The 23,430-nt window shown below is 42.8% G+C and overlaps 1 protein-coding gene across 4 annotated transcripts in view; it reads left to right on the top strand.

The window, feature by feature from the left end:
- Positions 1-20,962, top strand: part of Gosr1 (golgi SNAP receptor complex member 1) — a 34,518-nt gene extending 13,556 nt beyond the window's left edge. For all 4 annotated transcript variants that reach the window (XM_059271241.1, XM_059271243.1, XM_059271242.1 and 1 more), the window contains 4 exons: positions 764-838; positions 12,834-12,863; positions 15,948-16,030; positions 20,420-20,962. In XM_059271241.1, coding sequence (XP_059127224.1) covers positions 764-838; positions 12,834-12,863; positions 15,948-16,030; positions 20,420-20,544 — 313 coding nt within the window. In that variant the 3' untranslated portion in view covers positions 20,545-20,962. The remainder of the gene's footprint in view (positions 1-763; positions 839-12,833; positions 12,864-15,947; positions 16,031-20,419) is intronic.
- Positions 20,963-23,430: the final 2,468 nt, after the last annotated feature.

The raw sequence follows: 23,430 nt of genomic DNA, 5'->3' as shown, positions 1-23,430 counted from the left end.
ACCAGATCCTGTTTTTGTAGGCCTTGGTACAGTTTGAGAATTTTTAAAAATTCGTTCTAAAAGGCCAGTTGTGGTGGCACACACCTTTAATCTCAGCATTCAAGAGGCAGAGGCAGACAGATCTCTGTAAGTTCAAGGCCAGCCTGTTCTACATAATGACTTCCAGGACAGCTAGGGCTACATAGAGAGACCCTGCCTCAAAAAAAAGAAAAAAAAAAAGAAAGAAAGAGACAAACAAGAAAAGAAACAAAGTGTTCTTGATTCTTACTACTAGTGGAAAGCAGGAAAATAATAATATTGATAGAAGTAAAATGTCACTTTGGTAACTTTATTGTGCTGGCAATGAACGTGGAACTCCTGAAGTGAACCAAGATGGAACAGTTGGGTTTCAGTGTTCCTCAGGCTGACACTGCTGTGAAGGGTTACATCGTTTCAGTAGCTTTCTTGCGCAGTGTGCCATGTGCTAATTAGTGTAAAGTTTTGCTTCTGTTGGAGAAAATGATGCAGAAGGTAGTACACAAAGGAAAGTAAGGTCCTCTCTTAAGATGGGGTTGGGCTGGTGAAGAACAGAACACCCCTAAATCTAATCTGGAGGAACATTTATGTTGACGTCTGTAATAGTGTTTTTCAAGGGAAATGAAACACATTGTGTTCTGATTGTTTATTGGAAACTGTGGTCTCTTCTGCTGTCTCAGGGTTAGCCCCTTAACCTGATGGTGCAGCATCTTCAAAGTGTTCTTGTCTTTTCTTGACGTTGTTCTAGGTCGTATAAAAGTGGGTCTGGAGTGAACAACAGGAGAACAGAACTGTTTTTGAAAGAACATGACCACCTTCGGAAGTAAGTGCTGCCTGTATTAGAGTAAGGGTTTTGCTGGTGAGAATTTATGGTAGAAATGGATGCCAGCTCATCGGCCATAATTGAAAGATACCCTTTGAGGATTTTACTCCGCTCTTTGCCTGTCTTCTCTTTACCAGACTGCTACTGTGCTGCTGTTACCCTTCTGCAAGTTATTAATGGTACCATAAGAATACTGATAACTCACGCTGGAATGGTCTCTTACCACTTACTTATTAATGAAGCTTTATAAAGGGGAACAAGGCCAAATATCAAAAAAGAAAAAGAAAGAAAAAAATGAAAAAAAAAAAAACCTTGTTTCCCGAGATTTCAGCAGACGATTGGATGAAGTGTAGATGTGTTTTAAACAAGTCCCCACATTCTACTCCTGTGTCATCTGGTTTTCTCCATTTTTTTTTATCTTGTTTGTATTTTGTGGTAAAACTTAAGGATCAAAATGGTCTTCTCTGAACTCAGCTTGTCAGCTCTTGAGTATTCATAATAGTCAGTGTTAGGAGTTCGTCTGCTGTTTGTTACTGAATGTCATTAGTTGGTTATGTCTGGTAAGCTTAAGGTACTGTTGAATTTATTTCCCTGAAAAGGCCACCACTTTAAATGTAAGCTGTTAAAATCAAGACACGAGGGACTGGAGCAATAGCTCAGTAGTTAAGAACACCAGCTGCTCTTGCAAAGGACCTGGGCTCAATTTCCAGCATCTACATGATGGCTCACAACTGTCTGTAACTTCAGTCCCAGGGAATCTAATGTCTTCTTCTGGCCTACACAGGCATCAGGCACACATGTAGGCAAAACACACATACACATAAAAATAAAATGAAATATAGAGCAGGGTGTGGTGGTGCATGTCTACAATCCCAGCTACTTAGGAAAGTGAGTCAGAATGGTTTCTTTGACCCACCAGTTCAAGACCAGTCTGGGCAACAGTAAGAGCATATCTCAGCACAGTTGTATAAATGCATGTACATGTACACACACACAGAGTAATATCAAGTCTTGTATGTGGTTTTGAGGATTGAATCATGCTAGGCAAGTGCTCCACCTGTGAACTAACCATTTGGCCAATTAAGATCTCTTTAGGAGCTGTGATTCTTCTAGTTTTTAGAACTGGTTTTTGGTTTTTTGGTTTTATTATCCATCTTTGTGTGTTTGTGGGGTGTGTGTGTGTGTGTGTGTGTGCGTGCGTGCGTGTGTGCGCGCGCGCACATGTGTGGATATATGATTGTAGAGGCCTGAGGCTAGGGCTAATCCTCTCCCACTCTTCCACCTTATTCATTAAGGCAGGGTCTCCCAAGCTCGCAGCCCACCAGTATAGCTGGTCTTTCTGGCCACCTTGCTCTTAGGACCCTTTGTCTCCTCATGCGGAAGCTTGAGTTCCAGCTGGGCCACTACACCTGCCTGGTACTTCCATGGATTCTGGGGGTCTGAACTGTGGTCATCATGCTTGCATGGCAGTCGCTCTAACCAGTGCACATCTCTCCAGCTCCTTTTTCTTAAATTACAGTTTTAAAATGTATTTTGTGTTTGCAGGGTTTGTGCCACAGCGTGCACGTGAAGGTCAGAGAACAAGGTTTAGGGATCTCTTCTTTCCTTCCACCATGTGGCTGTAGGGATCAAACTCATGTCCCTAGCCTTGGCAGCACGCTGAGCCGTTGTACGGGGCCCTAATTCTTTTAGTTGTTGCATATTGATTGCCACAGGGGCAGTCTCTTCTAGAGTATACAGTTATAGGCCTTATAGCCTTGGGAGTTGTCCATGTGTTGGGTAAGACCACCATGAAAGAATTTTGCATTGCATCCAGAACTATATCAATATAGTCCTAGAGTACAGAGTAATTCAAAAGGTATGATATTCAAGTAATACAAAAGAAAAAATCAGATTGTATTAGTGTTTCTGTATTTATTGCCTCAAAAAAGACAGTCAGCTGAGCATGGGAAGACCTGTTTAAATATCCCAGCATTTAGGAGGCTGAGGCTCACTAGTTTAAAGCTGGCCTGAGCTACGTAGTGAATTCCAGGCCAGCTTAGCCTATGCAGTGGGACTGTCTCTCAAGAAAGTAAGGAAGACATCAGAAATACAGTAGTTTCCTTCAGCAGGAGTGATTTGGGCTGGAGAGCTGGCTCGGTATGTGGAAAGTGCTTCCTGCATAGGCGTGAGTACCTGAGTTCAGACCAGATGCAGTAGCCTGGGTCTGTAATCCCAGTGCTCAACAGTGAGGTGGGAGGAGGAGGAGACAGGCGAGATCTGAAGTTCCTGGGCCAGCTAGCCTGCCATAGACAGCAGCCAACAAGAGACCCTTTCTAAACAAGGTGAGTAAGGAGGAGTGGTACCCGAGGGTGTCCTCTGCTCTCTGCACTCACTCACACATACACACACACATACACACCGTATGCATTCATAACAAACATATACACACATAAGACAAAAAAATTATTTGAAACCCAACAAGATGGCTCAGAGGGTTAAGGCTCTTGCTGCCAAGCATGACAACTTGAATTTGATCCCCAGGACCCACATAGTAGAAGGAGAAAATTGATTCCTACTAGTTGTCTTTTGATCTCCACAGTGTGTTGTGACATGTGCATGCCCACAATCATACACGTGTGCACACAAAAATAAGTAAATTATTGATGTCTAAAAGAGTATACCAAAATAACAATTCATGTTAATACCTTTATTTCAAGACTTCAGAATATTTCCTACACTATATTTTATAATAGTTTTTCAGAAAGTTGTGTTTTTATTTTGATTATTCACAGTAAATCTTGTAGGAGTTTGATATTGTTTATTTACAGGGAAAAGTGAAGCAGTTCAAGTACATGTATCTAATCTACTTGTTTAAAGTTATAAAAAAGGATGAGAAAATAGAATGTATCTTGGTTTTGTTTCGAAGTACTTTATATGTATTCCTTTCAACATTCTTGTGAGAAAAGAAACAGAGGCAAGTAGAAGTGTAGTGGAGCAGGGTCTTGATATGAGCTAGAGGATTTAGGCATTACTCGGTGTCAGAACACAGTTTCCAAGTGAGTTCTGGTCTTTCCCTCCCTCCCTCCCTCCCTCTCCCTCCCTCAGCTCTTCCAGATACACCTCCACTTCTTTTCCCACCCAACTTTGTATCATTTTTTTGCCCCCATCGAAACCAATTTGTGCAGCCCAAATATTCTTGGAGGTGTGTCCTTCTGCTGGAGCGTGGTTCATTTATCATGGGCTACACTCTTAGAGGAAACTGACCCTTTCTTTCCCAGCAGCTAACAGCACACTAATACCCCTCTCTGCTGGGATTTGGTCTGGTCTGGGCTTGCACAAATCTTGTGCATATGTCACAACTGGTGTGAGTTCCTATGTGTGCCTGCCCTGCTGTTTGAGAAACACTGTTACCATGTCATCGGCCAACTCTGGCTCTTACATACTTTCTGCCCTGACCTCCACAATGATCCTGAGCCTTGAAGAGGGGGTGTGGTGTATATAATCCCTTAGGGATGAAAATTCTGTCATCTCTTATTCTCTTCATCTTTCCCAGTTTCAGATCTGTTTTAATCATCACCTACTGCAAACAGAAGCTTCATTTTTGAGGATTGAGAGGTGCCTTAGTCCATGGGTATAGTGATGGTTTAATATTAAGTCCTATTTATCAGAATAACAGTAGTAAATTCTCTCCTTTAGCCTATGACGTATCTTGTCATAGGTGCTTAGCCTCATAATGGTGTCAGGTATAGATTTCATCTGGTGGAGTGGGCCTTAAATCCAGTCAAAAAGTAGTTGGTTAGTCCCACAGTGTTCATGCCACTGTTGCACAAGTGGGCATGTCTTGCTGGGCCAGTCATTACTGTAACTTGCAGAGTTCACAGCTGGAAATGATTAATGTGTTCTTTCTCTTCCAGTAGAAATGGAACAGAGGTCCTTCTGCATGCTGGGCAAGCATGCTATCATTTAATACACCCCTAGCCCTATGACTCTGTGTGTGTGTATACACTGTGCTAAATATATTTCCTGTTATAATAAGTATAATGAGATCTATATGGGAGGTTGAAATGTGTGGATTATAAATTTGAGGCAAGACTGAACAACATATTGAGACTTTGTCCCAAAAAAAGAATCAGGGCTAGAAAAATGGCTCAGTGGGTAAAGGTACTTCCGCCAAGCCTGCGATCAATCCAAAGACCTGCATGGTGGAAGGAAAGAATCAACTCATAGAAGTTTTCCTCTGACCTCTGCTTGTATGCTGTGACATCACACACACACACACACACACACACACACACACACACACACACACAGGATAAATTAAAATGTAATTTTATTTGTATGAGTGTTTTGCCTACATATATGTGTCCTGTATGCATTCCTGGTGCCTGAAGAGGCCAGAAGAGGGTGTTAGACCTGTGGAATTGTAGTAAAAGGTTGTAAACCACCATGTGGGTACTGGGAACTGAACTTAAGTCCTCTGTAAGAGCATCAAGTGCTCTTACCTGCTGAGCCCTCTCCATCCCCTAATTATTATTATTTTTAAATATTTTTAAAGATTTATTTATTTTATGTGTATGATGCTCTATCTGCATGTACATCTGTATGCCAGAAGAGGGCATCAGACCCATTATAGATGGCTGTGAGCCACCATGTGGTTGCTGGGAATTGAACTCGGGACTTCTGCAAGAGCTGTCAATGCTTTTAACCGCTGAGCCATCTCTCTAGCCCCTGACCCCCAGTCCCTAATTAAAAAAAAAAAAAAAAAAAAAAAAAAAACAGATATAAAAGAAGATTCTTGTAGACTCCACAATACTGTTTCTCCTCAAAATGTTCTCACTCCGTTTACCCTTCCTGTCTGATCTCACTCTTACTGCAGTGTTCTTTCTCCTGGTGGTTGTGTTTCGTCAGTCCTTCTTCCACTGACTTTAGATCTGTAAGGAAGAGCTGTCTCTTCATATATTTATTCTGTTCCTCAGCATAGACTCAGGTGCTTTTGTCTGGGTCTGTGGTTACTTTGTTCCTTACATCATTGAGCCTCATTTGGGTTAGCATCTGTCATTTGACATCTGGTAGCATGAAACATTCATGGCTCATGCTACATTTTCCTCCCTCAGCTCAGCCACTTTACTAAGCAGCCTCAGTTTCTTTTATTAGCAAGTGTTATTCAGGAACTTAGATCTAGGCAAAAGGAGGGTTTGTTGTTGTTTGTTGCCATTGAGGGCATTGTTTCCAGGCTCCTCCTTGCTAGTAGTTTTTATCATGAATGGGGTTCAGTGTTTTAATTAATTAATTAACTCCAACTATTGAGGAGAACAGTTGCTTCTCCTTAATTACTGTAATATGATAAATTACATTATTTTCAAACATTAAACTAGTATTGCGTTTATGGAATCCCAATTGATTATGAAATACTTCTTTTCTGTAACTGCTGGACTTATTTTAAGGAATTTTGCATTATTCTTATGAAGTATAATCTGGTTTTCTATTATGGAAATGTCCCTGTGTGGCTTTTATCACGAGTAATGCTGTCCCTTTTAAGTGACTTGGGATGTGTCCCCTTCTGTTTTCTGAAAGAGTTTGTGCAGGCTTAGTGTTGTGTCCTTCTTACGTATGTAGGGTTTAGCAGTGAGTCCATCCAGCTCAGGGTTTCCTTTGTGGGAAGGTTTCCTAGTTATAAGTTGTGTGGATATCTTAGATAAAGGGCAAGAAGTCTGAATATCCCTGGCCAGTAGGTGGCTCACTGTAAACAGCTCAGCGTGAGGCATAAATCATTCTTGTTGCCAGAGGGGTTGGAAAACTGCCTGGGAGAATGTGGTATGCTCGGGGCTCTGGTGAAGTTTTTAGCCAGCCGTTAGCATCCATTTGGGCTTTCTGTTTCTGCTAGCCTACAGACTGAGCAGACGTAGTGTGCTGAAGCAGAGCCTCTTCACCTCATCCACTCCCTGAAAGAAGTTCTACTTTGATTAGTCCCCTCCTTCCCCATTCCCTCCGTTGAATTAGCTTCCCCAGGGTCTGCAGCACCCTCCATGTGGGTCATCTTACCTAACCCTCTTAACTCCATCTTCATCCCTTTGCAGCTAGCTGCCTGCCACATCTTTTCATTTCCCAGAGGCCAAGCCCTTCCCTGTCATCCTCTTTGTGTCTTTGCTTTGTTTTGTCCACTGTTTGCTTGCTCTTCCAGAGACCTTGTCTACTGACAAGTTCAGGTTCTGTGCTTACCTGCCCCTCCTCAAGGAGGCCGTCCCTACACATTAACTCAGCCAGCCCACCCGTCCTATGGCCTAACAAAGCCTCTGTCTTGTTTCCCGCAAAGCACTTATGACAGTGTCTGGCGCTTTGTTCTTTCTGTCCTTTCCCTCTCGGGCCCTCCTTGAGTGTAAATTTCATGGGGGAGAACTTAGTCTACCGTTAGCATGTTTGGTTCTCCAGCCCCAGTTGTGCCCATAACACTTAACACCTAGCTGTATGTATCAGTGATTATAAGCAAAGCTGCCGATTTTGTTTTCATAAATATGAGTATACATTATACCCTAGTGTAGAAGACTACAAATACTTATTGAATACTTAATATACATGCACAAATAAGAAATTAATTTTAAGGACTATAGGAAATTATTCATGTAACCAGTTATCTTTTGCTTTGTAAAGTGGATTCCTTTTGAAATTTTAAATTCTGGGGCTGGAGAGATAGCTTCTGGTTCAGAGCACTTGCTGCACAACCATGAAGGCCTAGAGTCAACTCCTAGCACTCCGAAGTGCTCTCACATGTGCCTGGGACCAGCACCCAAGCATGGAGACAGGATGCTGCAGCTTGCTGACCACCAGCTAGCTGGAAAACATGAGCCCAGTTTTGGAAAGAAACCATACCTCCAAGGACTAGGGCAGAGAGTGAAAAAAGGTGAACACCTGACACCCTCCTCTGGCTTTGCATGTCCACTAACACATGCACTTGTACACATATGTGCATATACCACACGCACAGAGAGAGAAAAGTGTGCAAATGTAAATTCTTTAGTAAGTCTCTAAGAAGCATCCCTCTGTGTGCAGATGAAGAAACAAGACTCGGAGAGGATGTAGGTCGAGGTCTCATAACTGTTTAATACTATAGCTTTTACTAAACACACCTTTCCTAATGTTTGCTATTTGTCCAGGCCTCGCTGCCTTCCTGTGGGTTGTTTCTTTAAATTTTTATATTTGTTGTAACAAGGAACTGTCGTGACCTGATTTTATAGAGAACTGAAAGACCAGTTACTCTGAAAGCGCATTACTTGGCTTCTCTCATTTTTTCACGTTTAAAGTGGAATGCAAGCTTGTGTTACATAAAGTTGAATGCCATTAAAGTTAAGTCACTTGATAAAGCTAACAGCATTCTGAAATTTCAAAGAATTTATTCCCAGTAACCTTTCAGATACAGAACCATTGTACAAAGCACATCATACAATGTGTAGTTGATAACTTGTTTGTTTTCATTCTGTTGACCACTTAGCAGACATTGAGAATGTACACATATCTATTTGTGTTACCTTAGGTCTAACCATATCTATAAATGAGGAAAGAATTATTTTATTGCCTTTTAACTATTAATTAATTTTCATATGACATTATTCAATTATGTTTAGGGTTTTGGTATTTTTAATTTAATTTTAAATTTTACCAGCCATGTAATTTGTATAGTCTAAAGTTTTTTGTAGAAATATTTTAGTTAGGCTCAATTTTTTATTTGAGACAGGGTCTTCCCAGACTAGCCTCGAACCCACTACGTAGTCAAATATCTTGAATTTGTGATCCTCCTGCCTATACTAAGTGCTGAAATTACAGGTTTGTGCTTCCATGCCCAGCTTGTGTAGTACTGGGGTTTGAACTCAGAGCTTCATGCATACTTGGCAAGCACTCTGCTAATCACCACTGGACTTTTTTTTTTTCTTTCTGTTTTGAAACAGGGTCTCACTGTGTAGTACTGGCTGGTCTGGAACTCACAGAGATTTGAGCCCAGGTCCTCCGATTTTTTGTTTCTGTGCTGTTCCTCAAAGTGGTTCTGATGGCAAAGACTGCCCAGGGTTGCAGAGATAATGCATGCCAAGATTTTGTCAGCCCGTCCTGTACATAAGAACATAGTACATATATAAGATCAACAGAAGTAAATAGTAGGTCTGACAGATGGCTTAGCCATTGAAGGCTAGGATCACAGCCAAAAAGACAAGAACAGTAAATACTGAAAGAGAAAGGGACTACACCAACAACCCTTTTTATATGCTGGGTGTGTGTGTGTGTGTGTGTGTGTGTGTGTGTGTGTGTTTATGGGGCTGGAGGGATGGCTTAGCAGTTTAGAGTACGTGCTGCTCTTGCAGAGGACTGGAGTTTCATTTCCCAATCACCCACATTAGGCAGTTCACAACTACCAGTAACACTGACTACAAGAGAACCAATGCATCTGGCCTTTACAGGCACCTGCATTCAGCACATGCACGTGCACACATAATTAGCATAATTTAAAATAAGTCTCTAAAAAGTTTTCTACATGGTTGCACTGTAGGTAGTTTAATAAATATCATAGAATTTAAGTTATATAATGGTCAGATATAACATCAGTGAGTGAAATAATACAGAATCCTGGCATTTAAGGATTTGACCTTGGCTTTCTTGAGTATTGAGTGTTACTGAATGTTATATGCTGTGGGGTTGCTGGCAGGGAAGCCTGGCTGGCTGGTTAACAGTCCCACTCACCCATCTGGACAGCAGGTTTACACAGCAGCCTTGGTGCTAAGTTCCTAGTTGCTGCTTGTTGTTATCCACATGTAACTACAGGGAAATAATTTATGTACATGCATACGTAGTCTGGTTTTGTGCATGCATGTGTGAAATGTTACTCCAAGGAGAGAACACCATAGGCAGAGAGAAAATGTTTACAAAGCATTATTTGATTAAAAAAAAAATGTTTATCATTGCCATGACCACAACCAGCTAGATGAAACTTAAAGGGAATCAAAGACTTGGTTTGGCTCCTGAGTTCAGAGTTGTCAGCCCAGGTGACAAGAAGGACATGATGGTAGTTAAGTAGTCCTCAGACAGCAGTGTTCTGAAGGGAAAACCTGGGAAGCACATTGAAGAAGTCCTAAGGAATCTCTCAGCTCTACCCGGGCTCATTTGTGTAGTAGAGAATTGGAATTTCAGCTGATCTGAGCTGGTGGCATTTGTTCCATTGTGTGTCTTTCATTCTGTTCATGGGCTATTTCAAAGTTCTCTGTTACAGATTTGTCTCAAGTGGTCCATTTACCTCAAATATTGAAATAAATGGCAAAGCAGAATGACTGGTTAGCCAAGGATGACCTTGAACTTCTGATCCTCCTGCCTCCATGTCCTCAGAACTAGGGTTATAGAATTGCCCCACAGCTGGATCATAGTTATGAGCTATTACACACAGCTCATTTTTCTTTAATTTGAACTTGCTGGTTCAGTAGTGAAATCAAATCTGTTTTCAGTTGGCACATGCCTTTCTTAAACAAAAGACTTCAAATGGAGGAACTATATCTAATGAGGAATTATAAAATTATGATTATAAAAATGTGTGTGTGTGTGTGTGTGTGTGTGTGTGTGTGTGTGTCCTTCTGTGGAAAACTTACAGGATTGTAAGGATTATTTCAGTGCTAATCTTGATTGATATTTTATTAATGCAAGAAGTGTCTGTTACTCGTTTTATCCATTCATTTATTAAGCATTTAATGAGTATCTCCTGTGTGCCAGGTACTGTTCTAGACTCTGGGGAATCAAAGATGCATCAGACTCAGTCTTTACCCCTGGGAACTCACACTGCTTAGAGAAGTAGTAAACAAATAAGTGGGATATCCTCTGAGATGGTGTATTTTCAAAGCCTTCCCTTTTCTTTCTCTGTAGCATAATATCCGAAGTACACTACATATTATATTCTCGAGTGAACTGATGTGAGGACATACTGTCATAATGTAAAGAAGAATGGTTTTGCCTGTATACACTGGTAGATAAGGGGAAGCTTCATAAGGGCAGCTTTTGAGTTAGACTGAGATGTGGACGTTGTTTACGGTAACAACTACGAGGGTTGGAGGGCAGCTGCAGGACATAGAGCTCTCGCTGCTCTTCCAGAGGCCTGCATTCGGTTCCCAGCTCCAGAGATCCGATGGCCTGCCCGTTGGTGGTCTCCACAGGCACCTGTACACACAAACACACACTTACACATACATTTTTAAGTCTTTAGAATTGTGAAAGGAGACCCTAGACTAGAGAGCAGCTGAGAGACATCAGAGTGCCTATCTAGAGCAAGCGGACTTACAGGTTACGCCCTTTGCAAGCCGCTTTCCCTTAGGTTATTTCCTTTAACCTTATGGTATGAAAAGTCCCTGAGATGGGCTCAGATAGCCACACGCTTGAACCTTGACCATGATGTAGGTTGAGCTGAAGAAAAAAGAAAAGTATTTCTGGTTAGCTCTTACTCCATATATAAGAGGATTCAAAACCAATTACAAAGTGCTATTTTATAGAATGTTGTGATTCATCTGGTTTTCAAAGTTCCAGTCCTATTCATTTGTTTGATTGATTGTTCATTTGTTTGTTTGTTGGAGACAAGGTCTCTTGTATGCCAACTTGACCTTGCTCTTTCTGTAGCTGAGGATAACCTTCAGCTTGCGATCCTCCTGCCTTTACTTTCTAAGTGTTGGAGTTATGGGCATGTGCCACTGCACCTAGTTTATACACCCTACCAACTTAGCTACATTCCCAGCCCTCCAGTCCTTTTAAAACATTCATATAACAGAAAATAAATGGAAACTCCGAAGCATTTCATTTCTGTTATAGTTAAAAGGGTTTCTCTGTGTAGCTTTGGAGCCTGCCTTGGATCTCACTCTGTAGACCAGGCTGGCCTCGAACTCACAGAGATCCGCCTGGCTCTGCCTCCCAAGTGCTGGGATTAAAGGCGTGCACAACCGCTTCCTGGCTTAAATTCTTTATTTTACCTACTAAAATGTTTGATCAAAATACTTTGAAGTAAGCCAGGCATGGTGGTGCAGGCCTGTAATCGCAGCACTCAGGAGGCAGGGCAGGTGGATCTCGAGTTTGAGGCCAGCCTGGTTTTTGTAGTGAGTTCCAGGACACTATCTTTGTTACTTTTTCAAATTTTTAATTGTAGAACTTAAGCAAGGTATTTATGGCGTTCTTATGGAGCTCATCTTTATTGAACTTTATATCACTGATAAATTGAAACCTCAGTGTTTTGTTTTACAGAGTGAACAGAGTAATTCTTTTGGTAGAAAGTGGCTGGGGAAATGCAAATATTTATTTCTATGCTACTCCATGCTTTATAGCTGCCAGATAAATGCCGAATTCTGGAAATCTGTTTCTTTCTGCGCTTTCTGATGTTAAGCTTGGTAAAGGCCCATCACTAAGTCCCAAGCTTATCTCTGTACGTTCCTCCTGGAGTGGCTGTTTCTTACTTGGTGTGAGCTGTTGGGGGCATGGTTGTTCTTTGTTCGCATTCTTGGATTCTCAAGTTTCAGGAGCTGAGATTTGGTGTAGTTGTGTTTGTTTGTTTGTTTTCAAACAGAACAAAACTATTTCCCCAAAAAGGAAGGAACTTTGAGGTTTGAACACTACTACTTAGAGGCACCAGAACTGTGTTTGTTACCTTGTCTCAACAAGCTGGTTGTAATTCTTACCTTTTGAATGGATAGTAGTGACAACTTTGAGTTATGTAGAGTGAAGAACTTTTACTTCTTGATACTGTCGTTAAAACTAGCCAGACTTTAATAATAAGGAATGTCACCAAAAAAACCAGAAGGTTTAAATTAAGTTAAGCAAAATGTAAATTACTTTACATGTGGCTGAATTAATTTCAGAGTTCAGGATTTTCTCAAGATGCACTTAAAAAAATCTTAATTATTCTATGTACAGAAAAGGCTGTAAAGTTTATAAACATAGAAAAAATAAGAAATGTTTTTAAGTATGTGTTTAATAATTCCAAACTGTGAATTTTCTTTCCTTTTTTCAGCTCTGACCGTCTGATAGAAGAAACAATAAGGTAGGAATAGTTTTTGTTTTACTTCATTGCTGTTTGTTTGCACAGATCAGTGAACAGATCAAGTCAACCCGTTCACAAAAGGGAAGGTCAGTCATGCTCCTCAAGAGATGAGAATTTCACTAGATGGTAGTGCATTACTTCTACTGTGGCCTCCCTTTATAAGGGACATTTAATCTTCTTAGTAACTGGTTCATGAAATAAACATTGATCAGTAGATACTGTCTCTGAAATGAAAAGAAATTAAGGACTTTGTTGTGGTCACATGACTAATAAGTACTCAGCTCCCCAAATTAGAATCTCTTATAACTCTAGAGCTGCAGTATCTCTACTAAACCACTGAGACAGTGAGATGCTCAGCATTCCTACTGAACCACTGCTCTGAGACAGTGAGAGGGCTCAGCATTCCTACTGACCCACTGCTCTGAGACAGTGAGATGCTCAGCATTCCTACTGACCCACTGCTCTGAGACAGTGAGATGCTCAGCATTCCACTGCTCTGAGACAGTGAGATGCTCAGCATTCCTACTGAACCACTGCTCTGAGACAGTGAGATGCTCAAAGGATACAGGTGTCTGCCACCAAGTCTGATGACTGGACCCTTGGGACCTCCTTGGTGGAAGAAGAGAACCAACTCCTGACAATCATCCTCTGACCTCGACATGCACATGTGACACACACAGAAACATGCACATGCACGCATGCATGCATGCAGACACACATATACACACAAGGTAAATTAATTTTTTTAGATAGGTAATTATGCTTTTAGTTCATAATACTGGTAAGAAATCTGAAGTTCCAGTAAATATATAAATGATTTATCATTTTTAAAGTATTATATATTATATGAAGCTTATATTTTATCTCTAAGTATTTGACACTTGAAATAATAGCCTACATTTCACTCAGCTCAACTCCAGATGATGGGATAAGATGGGAAAGTATGTCTAGATAGACTTTATGTGGTACTGGAAATCATGCATATTCAACAAGGTAATAACTTAATGTAATATCTACTCTCCAAGGAATACAAAGTGCTTTGTGGAAATTATTTTTTAATGTCTATCCACTTGTGAGTCAGAGTGCACATGAGATAATGGTAGTCCCCCTTTAAGAAACAGAGGCCTCTATGTTTCAGATGGTCCTCACTACTCAGATGGTCCTGTGTTTGAATTGGTCCTTTCTGTAAGACCGTAGTGCTACTTTAAAGTAGGAGTGCTTTGTTCACGGCCCTGTTGTCATGTCAGGCGGAATTCGGTCAGGGTCCATTTCTTTGCTGCTTCCCTTTCTTCCCGATATTTTCAAAGGATCGATCCTCTGAGCCAAATGGCACATGCCTGTAATCCCAGCATTCAGGAAGCTGAGGCCTCAGCTCCCAGCTGATGGCCTGGATTCGAGGAGCTTCATGACATTGTCTGGCCTTCATCACTGCCTCTCTAGGGAACTGGCCATTTACAAGACCAGCAGTGGAGAGTTCGTGTGCTGTAGAGACAGAGCTTGCTCCGAGCCTTCCTTGGCCAGAGCCCCACAGCTGGCTTTCCGGGCCTTCCTGGCCACACTGCAAAGGGTGGTCCCACTCTTCTGCTTCCTTTTACATACCGCCTATTTGTCTGTCAGTAGCTCTCACTTCTTTCCTGGTTTCAGTAACCATCTCCTAACGGCTATTCCTTGGTTTTTCCAAAGAGCCTGTGCCACTCTGAGCCCGTCCTGTGCCGTTCCGATTCTGTTCTGTTAGGTCACTGGCTTTGTGGGGTGTTTCTGTTATTTTTGTTGCCTTTTCCCCCACTATTCTAAAATGCTTCAGTAAATATCCTTTTAGGTATCCCCTTACACGTTCTTTGTCGTCTCCATCGTAAAATTAAAGTGTTGATTAATTTGTCATCCCTCTAGCACCCCCCTTCATTAGAACACCTGGTAGTTGGTTCTGTGAGTCTTTGCCCATGAAGACCGGCAGCTTACCAGCAAGGATGGCCCCATGGGTTGTCCCCTTCGGGAGCTGAGCATCTCACTAGTAGCCCCTAAGTCTCTGCAGGTACAGGTGCCAAGGGGCATTGAGTCCATTGCTGTAACCTCAGGACACACGGTTCGTAGGTTCCTACGGTTCCTACGGTCAGGCTCCCTGTGTTTCTTCGGGTCTCTCGCTTGGGAAGGTACATAGAGTCCCTCTAGCTGGCTCTCTTCCTTACACAAGGGAACGGCTTCAGACGGTCCTTCCTCAGCATGACTACTTTTGTTCTGGTGTCACTCCGTGGAGGAAAATGGGTCAAAGGTAAACCAGGAAAGTGTCTCTAGCTACCATTTTCCCCCAATTTCTGTGACTCTTTCTAAAATACATTTTAGAGTGTCTTTCATTCTTTGACTATTCAAATATGTACAGTGATTCTTGATCATACCTACCCAAAACTTCCCCCTTTCAATTTTCTTAATGTTCACATCTAAAGCACTCCCTATGGGTCACATGTCACAGTGGATACTGACCCTGCCCTCTAGGAGTCTAATATCTGGGGCAGGAAGACTTGAAAACACATGATCATAGAAGTGATAGCAAAAGGAGTACTATCTCAGATTCTCCACAGGATGTCGGAGTGGTCACGTGAAGAGGCTACATTCTGTGAAAAATGGACATTTTCCCTTAGATTTAGTGAACCCCCAAATCTGCCTACTGCCTGCCTAGTCTCTTGAAACCTCGTTTGTCTCTGTGGAGAGCTGGTTGAATGTGGAGACGTGCTTGGGCTGGTTTTATGGCTGTGATTCTTAGCAGCTTTTCCTGATGAAGAGTGTTTGCGTAGTTGGTCCTTTTCAAGCCATTAGAAGCACTTTGTAAGGTGTGAGTTCGGTCTTAGTGTCCGATTCCATTAGTTACCTGAAGAAAACATGAGGTGACTCATAACAAAGACCGCATTGGGTAACAGTGGTAACATTAAGTCAAAAAAAGACAGCGGGAAGGTAGCTGGGTGCTCGGCACCCATTTCCTGCGTGGTCATTCCAGGATTGGTTGCTCACTGTACTTTTAGAGATGTGATGAATTGAGCAAGGTGATTCTCCAGTGCCAACTCAGTTGTCTCTTCTCGCCCTCTCTTGAAGCATTGCTATGGCAACAAAAGAAAACATGACTTCCCAGAGAGGAATGCTCAAGTCAATTCACAGCAAAATGAACACTTTGGCCAGTATCCTTTCTGAAATCTGTTGGTGGGGTGAGGGTTTTTTTTCTTGCTTTCTTTTTAATGTTTTATGGGGTAGGGGTGCAGGTCACCAGCACTGTTAGTAACTATAGAGCTCCTAAGCAATTATACCATGTGAGGACTTCCTACTGTGTGTGTGGTAAACTTAGGTTTAGCACCGTTTCTAGGGGACAGCACTCCAGAGATTTAATACTAAAGACTTAGATTTGTAAAGTTAGTCACAAATTTTTCTTGCCCTTAAGAACTCTGGATCAAGTTAGTACTCCCTGCCTGGGTTACTCTTAACCTCCCCAACACTGTGTTTCTAACCTGCCCCCTTGGAGTCCGTCACAGGTACCTGGAAGGGAGGGGACACTGTGTGTGGTGCACATAACTTCAGGCAGAGCATGGCGACCGCACTCGCCTAAGGTCAGAGGAGTCTCTGCTTGTTAGTTTTACATTTTAGCTTCCCAAGTCAAAACAGGATTGCGGGGGGCGGGGGGGGGGGCACTCAAAGTTGAGTATCATCTGGTCTACAGTAATATAAGGGTACTTTTATCCTTATAATCTATCCCCCTCTCCTTCAAAAAGGATATACCTTGCCTTGCTTGGCATTTTCTAATCCCTTGTCAATTTTCTTATTAGTCTAGTATAAAAACCACAATGCCAAGTCCTTCATAGTTCATATAGTGCTGTACAGTTTATACAGTACTATTCATATCTCATTTTGTCATTTCCATAAAAGGGAAAAAACAGGAAATTATTTACTTTGCAGATAAAGAACTAGGCTCAGAAAAGTGGCCTGGCCTAGATCCACTGGTGTGTGTGTGTGTGTGTGTGTGTGTGTGTGTGTGTGTGTGTGTGTGTATTTGAAGATTTGTATTTTAAATTCCCATGAATTTTCTTTCTTTGTGTGTGTATATGCATGCATCCATTGCATGTTTCTGCAGCACACATGTGGCATCTGAGGACCTCAGATGCCTGTCCTTATCTTCCACCTAGTTTGAGTCAGGTTTCTTGTATGAAGCTATATGCCTCAGGCTAGCTGGCCCTTAAGCTACTAGGGATTCTCCTGTCTCTACCTCCCCATCTCTCCACAGGAGCACCAGGATTACAGATGCTTGCACTATGCATTGACATTTTATGTGAGTCCTGGGGATTCAAACTCAGTTCCTCAAGTTTGTACAGCAAGCACGTCTGTCCACTGAGTCCTCTCCCCAGCCCCCAGTGCAGTTTTCATGCATTTCCATGAAATCAAATCATTACCATACTGCCCCTCCCCTCAGGGGATGTCGCTCTGTCCCCAGTGTGAGTTTGCGTCTCCAGAACTCATATAAAAGGTCAATGCATGTCATTTCTGGGGTGATGCAACACACTCATTTACTCATCCCATATATGGGGACCACTGTAGACCAGAGTACAGATACCACCAAAGTCCAGCTTGGTGAACCATTGAGTTTTATTGTTGCTGCTTACAGGAATATGGATGCAGGGTTACTATAGGAGCAGAAGTGACTCATAGACAGCTGTATTTCCAAGGCCCACCCCAGCATGGTGACAGCTCACAAAAGCTGGGAACCTGGAGCACACAGCACAAGCTGCAGGCAGCTCAACAGGTTGGAGAGTGTCCTTTCCAAGTGACTTCGGTCTAAATCTGTTGTAGGTAGCTGATCTGGTTTTAAGAGTCTTTGTATGTCAGCTCTGCTTAGTCTCCCAGGGAGGGGCCTAGTGAATCGGTCAGTTTTAGGGACTTCCTGAAGCTATTTTTGAGTTGTTTACCTCCTGGCTTAAGGATCTTCCATGGAAGCTTTCAGTCTCCCTGGATGGAATGTTTTAGACTCACAGGAAACTGTTAAACAACACAGAGCCTAGTAAGATCTCCTAGACCCAGATGCTCAGGTGATGCTCTGCCTCAGCCCAGAAGAAGCTGGCATACTTTATTTATTTATTTATTTATTTATTTATTTATTTATTTATTTATTTATTTATTTAAGATTTATTTCTTTATTATGTATACAGAAGAGGGTGCCAGATCTCATTACAGATGGTTGTAAGCCACCATGTGGGTGCTGGGAATTGAACTCAGGACCTCTGGAAGAGCAATCGGTGCTCTTAACCTCTGAGCCATCTCTCCAGTCCGGCATACTATATTTATTATAAACTATAAGCTTAGTCACTAGCAAGAGCAGAACCAACTTAATAAATGTAAAGGTATTTGTATTTTGTGTAACCACTGAAAATAAAATAGAAACTAGGTGTGGTAGCACAATTCTTTTTTTTTTTTTTTTTTTTTTTAATTCCAGTATTTGGGAGAAAGAGGCAGGCAGATCTCTGAGTTCAAGGCCAGCCTGGTCTACAAAGCAAGTTCCAGGCTAGCCAGGGCTACACAGTGAGACCCTCTCTCAAAAAATAAAATAAAAAATTAAAGTGGCAGCTGGATAGTTGGGTTATTTTACATACTGGTTGAAACTGAGTTGTCCATTCCAATCTGTTACCACTGTGTTTTGTGCCTTCTCTCTGAATGTATATGTCCTCTAAGCCCCAAGTCTTACTAAAGGAGCAGTATCCGAGCCCGGCCTATTCCCTACCACAGATAAAACACTCATCATTCCAAAAGAGTGTGTGCTCAGGGCCTCGGAAGATGGCTAAGTGGTAAAAAGCAAAACAAAAAGGCAAAACCTGAGGACCTGGGTTTGACAGTAGCTGGAGGCTGTCATTTCCCAGTGTCTCCGCCCTTCCCCGTCACAGATCTCCTTTTTTCTCTGTTAGTCTGCCTCTCCCCTTATGATGACAGATGGTTACAGCACAGCTTGAGGGCCATAGGAAAAGAACAAACTTTCTAACAGCTGTCACCAAATCCCCTAGCCTATCCCAGTGCCCATTCCTAGCAAAGCCACTGGCCGAGGGGAGGACTCTTTTACCACCTGAGTACAGATGCTTCTGCCTGCAGAGCTTAAGTTCAGCCTTACCCTGAACTGCATTATTAGAAACAAGAGAGGAGCTGAGCGGTGGCACACGCCTTTTATTCCAGCACTTGGGAGGCAGAGGCAGGTGGATCTCTTGAGTTCGAGGACAGCCTGGGCTACAAACGGAGCTCCAGGACAGCCAGGACTGTTGCAAAAAAAAACCCTGTCTCGAAAAACTGAAACAAAAAAAAAGATAAAAGAAAGAAAGAAAGAAAAGAGAGGAATAGTTCCCAGAGATTAAACTGAAAATTGTCTCCTCTACAGTCAAGGTTTTCTGATACTACAATTTGATGTTATTTTATTTTTTTAATCTCTGTGTGTGTGCTCACGCAGAGGCCAAAGGAAGGTTTAACTGGAGGTACAGGTGGCTGTAAACTGCCTGTTGTGGGCTGTGGAAACAGAACTTGAGTCTTCTGGCCAGGCAGCAAGCACTCTTGACCTCTGACTATCTCTCCAGCCCCTGATAATCCCTTATCCCTGCATTGAACACGAAAAAGCGAAGGATTTTTCCCTGTGAAAAGGTTTTACTTTGTAAAAGGTTTTGTCACTTTGATATGTGTGTCCTGTTCCTGATTCTTAAACTTGTTTCTCTATCAGTTAACTTTGTTTCCCATTCAGAAATACACTAATGCCAGGAGTATGTACTCTAGACATTGAAGACATTTTAGAGTCATGATCATACAAGATGTAGGATCTGTACATACACAAGCAAATGTGTCCCTGTAATAGTCATGGGGGAAATACACTGACATTTCTCAAGAAGAGGATGGTCATTGCTCTTTCTGATCTTGGTGTAATGTCTCTGCCAACAAAGAGGGTGTGTCGCCAGAAGACTGGAGCAGTGCAGCTGCTTTGGTCTACACATGCAGGGAGTATGATAATGACTTGAAGTACTAACTAAAATATGGTTGGGATGGTTATCTAAGCCCGATATTGAAAATTTCCTAATTTCTTTCTCTCTCTCTTTTTAAAAAATGTTCCCCAAATAGAGCAGCTAGAGCATTTAGTCCATTTTCCTATTACAGAGTGCTGCAAAGTAAACCTAAAATTTTGAATAATTCACTAGTGCCCAATTGCCTGAGTCCAAGAAGGATTCCTTCCTGGGGCAGAAAGGGTCGGGTTTTCTTCAGAACCCCTGTCTCTGAGGGGAGGGCACAGGACAGAAAAGGGAACTGCAGAGGCGGCCCAGAAGCCCTGGCGGACTCTGCGCTGTCTTATTTCTCCACTGGTTCTCTTCTTCCCGTTCATCTTGCTGGTGCACTCTGCAGCCCGGGTGGATTGAGTTCTCCCCAGTTTGGGAATGCAGGTTGCTCTTCTCTTTCCCATGCTTTCTCGACATTTGTTGTTTGGGATCATTTGCTGTTTGGGATTCCTGTGACTTTTCATTAAAGAGACTTCTCAAGTATGACCTTAACCACATTTCTCAAAGACCGTTTTCCTGCCGTGAACAGCCTGATACAAAGGATCAACCTTAGGAAACGACGTGACTCGCTCATCCTTGGAGCGGTCATCGGCGTCTGTACCGTTCTGTTGCTGCTGTACGCACTCCACTGAAAGGACAGCCCCAGGACTCTGCCCACTGCCTTCATGCCGTGCCCTGGAGTGGGGAAGTAAGGAAGGGAAAGACTGTCCTGGCCACAAGCCTGCCAGCCAGATGAATTCTAATGCCACCCATGACTCGGACCTGGTCAGACTGAGCTGAAGCCACAGTTTTTCTGTGCTAGCTTTTCTAATACACATTACTCTGTTTTTAATTTTAAAAACAACAACAAAAGGTTTTCAGTTGCTTATCTCCGTAGGAGGTAAGCAAGCAGAAGCCGAGAACTGGGCTTCAGTCGCTGGTGGAGCCTGATGACCAGCGGGCCTCATAGCTGGACTCCTCACAGCACCAGGCTCTCCACATCCAAAGAAGGCTTTGCTTTCAGCCACGAGATTGGATGTGAATAAAAATAATTCTTGTCCTTTTATTTAACACTTGTGATGAGAAATCAGCTGTCCTTGGCTGATACTCTGTGATCTAGATTCTACTCTGTGTCCCTAACGCTTGGCCATCAAGAAAAATTCCATTTTGCCCCAGTTCTGTGAGATGCTGGTAGTCCAGCTTCGTCCTGGTTGAGGTTGTCTGAAATGGAGAGCGCTGTAGAAAGGACGTGTCTTTTCTGTTTCACTGTGAGCACTGGGTCAGCTATACGACCGGGAATACATCAAGAGTGCAGGCCTTGCACCGAAGAGCTGGCCATTGTTTATTTTTACTTCCACTGGGTTAATATTTGCTTCTACACGATAAAATTGCATTTCCACTCGATGACAGACGAACAGCCAGTGTCTGTCACTGTCCCTAGTGGTCCCTCATCATGTGAAGATTAATACTAGGAACTGAGGGAGGGGACTGTGGCTCTCAGTGAAGTCTGCTCATGAGCCACATGTGAGAAGACGTTGAGGGGTGTCTCTCCATGTCATTCCATTGGACAGTGCCCTGCAGCCTGGGTCACAGGAACTCTGCCCTGTGAGGATCTGTTTATTCATTCCTCATCTGTTAGGGTCCTCTGCACCCCCAGGCCACAGTCTCGTTGCTGAAGGGGCCTGTGACTCCTGTCTGCACCTGTTTGTTGCTATGGACAGTGACAGAGTTGTAAAGGCTTTTTGAGGTTAGCCATTTCTCAGCACCTGAAATCGATAACTTGTCTTACTGAACTAGCAGCTATTTTAAAGACCTCCGACATCTGTGCTCACCGAGAGAGAAGGCTGCTAGTCCCACTGGAATAGCCTCTGGCACCCCAGGCAATGAGAGGATGTTAGGGTGTAGCTCTTCACCACCTCATGGTGTGGGGATGGTGCCACTGGACGGACTTGATATACTTAGTGCTCATGGGTAGATTGATATCCGGTCTGGGACTGACTGAGAGGAGAGGTTTGTCATTCTAGTCTTGAAGTGTTAGTACATTCTGGGTATGAAGGGCATTTGATATATTTTTCTTAATTATGGGGTTTATTTTTCTAAGTATGGGTTAATCAGCTTGTTGACTGGGTATGCCCTTAAAAGGAAATTAAATTTCCCACTGTGGACCTTAAAGAATCAGGGAAATTTGTTTGTTAAATTCTCCTTGGGAGAACAGAACTTCTCTTCCCTGACACTTTATTATCTTTGATTTTTTCAAAGGGCCTTGATTGGTGGTTGTGCCTCAGCTAGACTTTATGGAAGTTTGGTTGGTATATAGTGGGCATATATAAAACCTGAAGTATCCTAAATAAAGTTATTTATTTAAATATACTGCCAGTCTTCTACTGGTTTGATTACTTGGTTCATCCACTAAAGCCGATGAGGGAGAGTAAGCCAGGGCAGGGCCTGGTGCTGGGTGGTCACAGCACAGCACGCAGCTGGTGCCGGGTGGGCCGCAGCACAGCACACAGCTGGGGCCGGGTGGGCTGCTCCAGGAGGCTGTGCTCAGATGAGCGGATAGAATTATGTTGCCTGTTTTCCTTTGGAGTAAACCAGTTCTTCCAAGGATGCTGAGACCACTCGCTGTAGAGGCTGGGGTCTGTAGCTGGGATCTGACTGACCTCCCAGTGTGGTGCTCCAGAGGGAGGGGTGCTCCTTCCCTTCCGGTTCTGCCCTTTACAGGACCCTGTGGTAGCCTATAGGAACTTCAGTTTTATGACCTGTAACTTTTCAGGTTGTCTTCGTTTCTCCCCTTTGGGCTTACATACCCAGTTTTCAGGCTTAGGAGCTGGCAGTTAAGAAGTTCTGGTCAGAGCCTGAGGTCAGAGGCCTTTTTGATTTGTGATCCCAGTGAAATGCTGCTGCTTAGGAAAGATTTGTTCCCGTAGCCATCATTTTTACAGAATACCTTTTTAAAAAAATAGTTTTAGTAACCATTCAAAACTTCCCACTTTACTAAAAGATAGAAAAAAATGGAAACAAACAGGAGAAAATTCCAAGTGTGTGTTTGTCTTGAGAGTGACTCCTGCCTCAGCCTCCTGAGAACCTTGGACTGCTACGTGGTGCAGACCACCCACCATGCCCGGGCCCCACAGTAAGTTCCTACAGTTTTGTCTGGCTGTGTACCGGTGACTTAGTAAAGACGTTCACTAAGTTGTTCCTGAGATCCACAACTGCGGCAGATTACCTGCCCTGGCTGTCCCTGGACTTCAGTGATGCTGGAGGATTCTCTGCCACCTGCATCAGTCACCTTTTATTTTTCCCTTCTCCTTGATACCAAATTTCCTTTTATTGAGAATGTCTTTCCCCTTCTGGTACTCAGATCAAATGTGGGAATCTTGGAAGTTAAGAATGGAAACAGGGAAGGAAAGAACTACCTTGAGGATACCAGGTACCTAGAACCAGATACTTACCTGAGCACCTCCCTGTTGGTGTGGATCTGTGGGTGGAAGTGCTCTCTGGTCCCGTGATGCCGTGGCCTGGGGCCATGGAGTTGAGTG

The sequence above is a fragment of the Peromyscus eremicus genome, chromosome 8a, assembly GCF_949786415.1.
Source record: "Peromyscus eremicus chromosome 8a, PerEre_H2_v1, whole genome shotgun sequence".
NCBI classification, from domain to species: domain Eukaryota; kingdom Metazoa; phylum Chordata; class Mammalia; order Rodentia; family Cricetidae; genus Peromyscus; species Peromyscus eremicus.
This window is presented reverse-complemented; position numbering and strand designations above follow the sequence as displayed.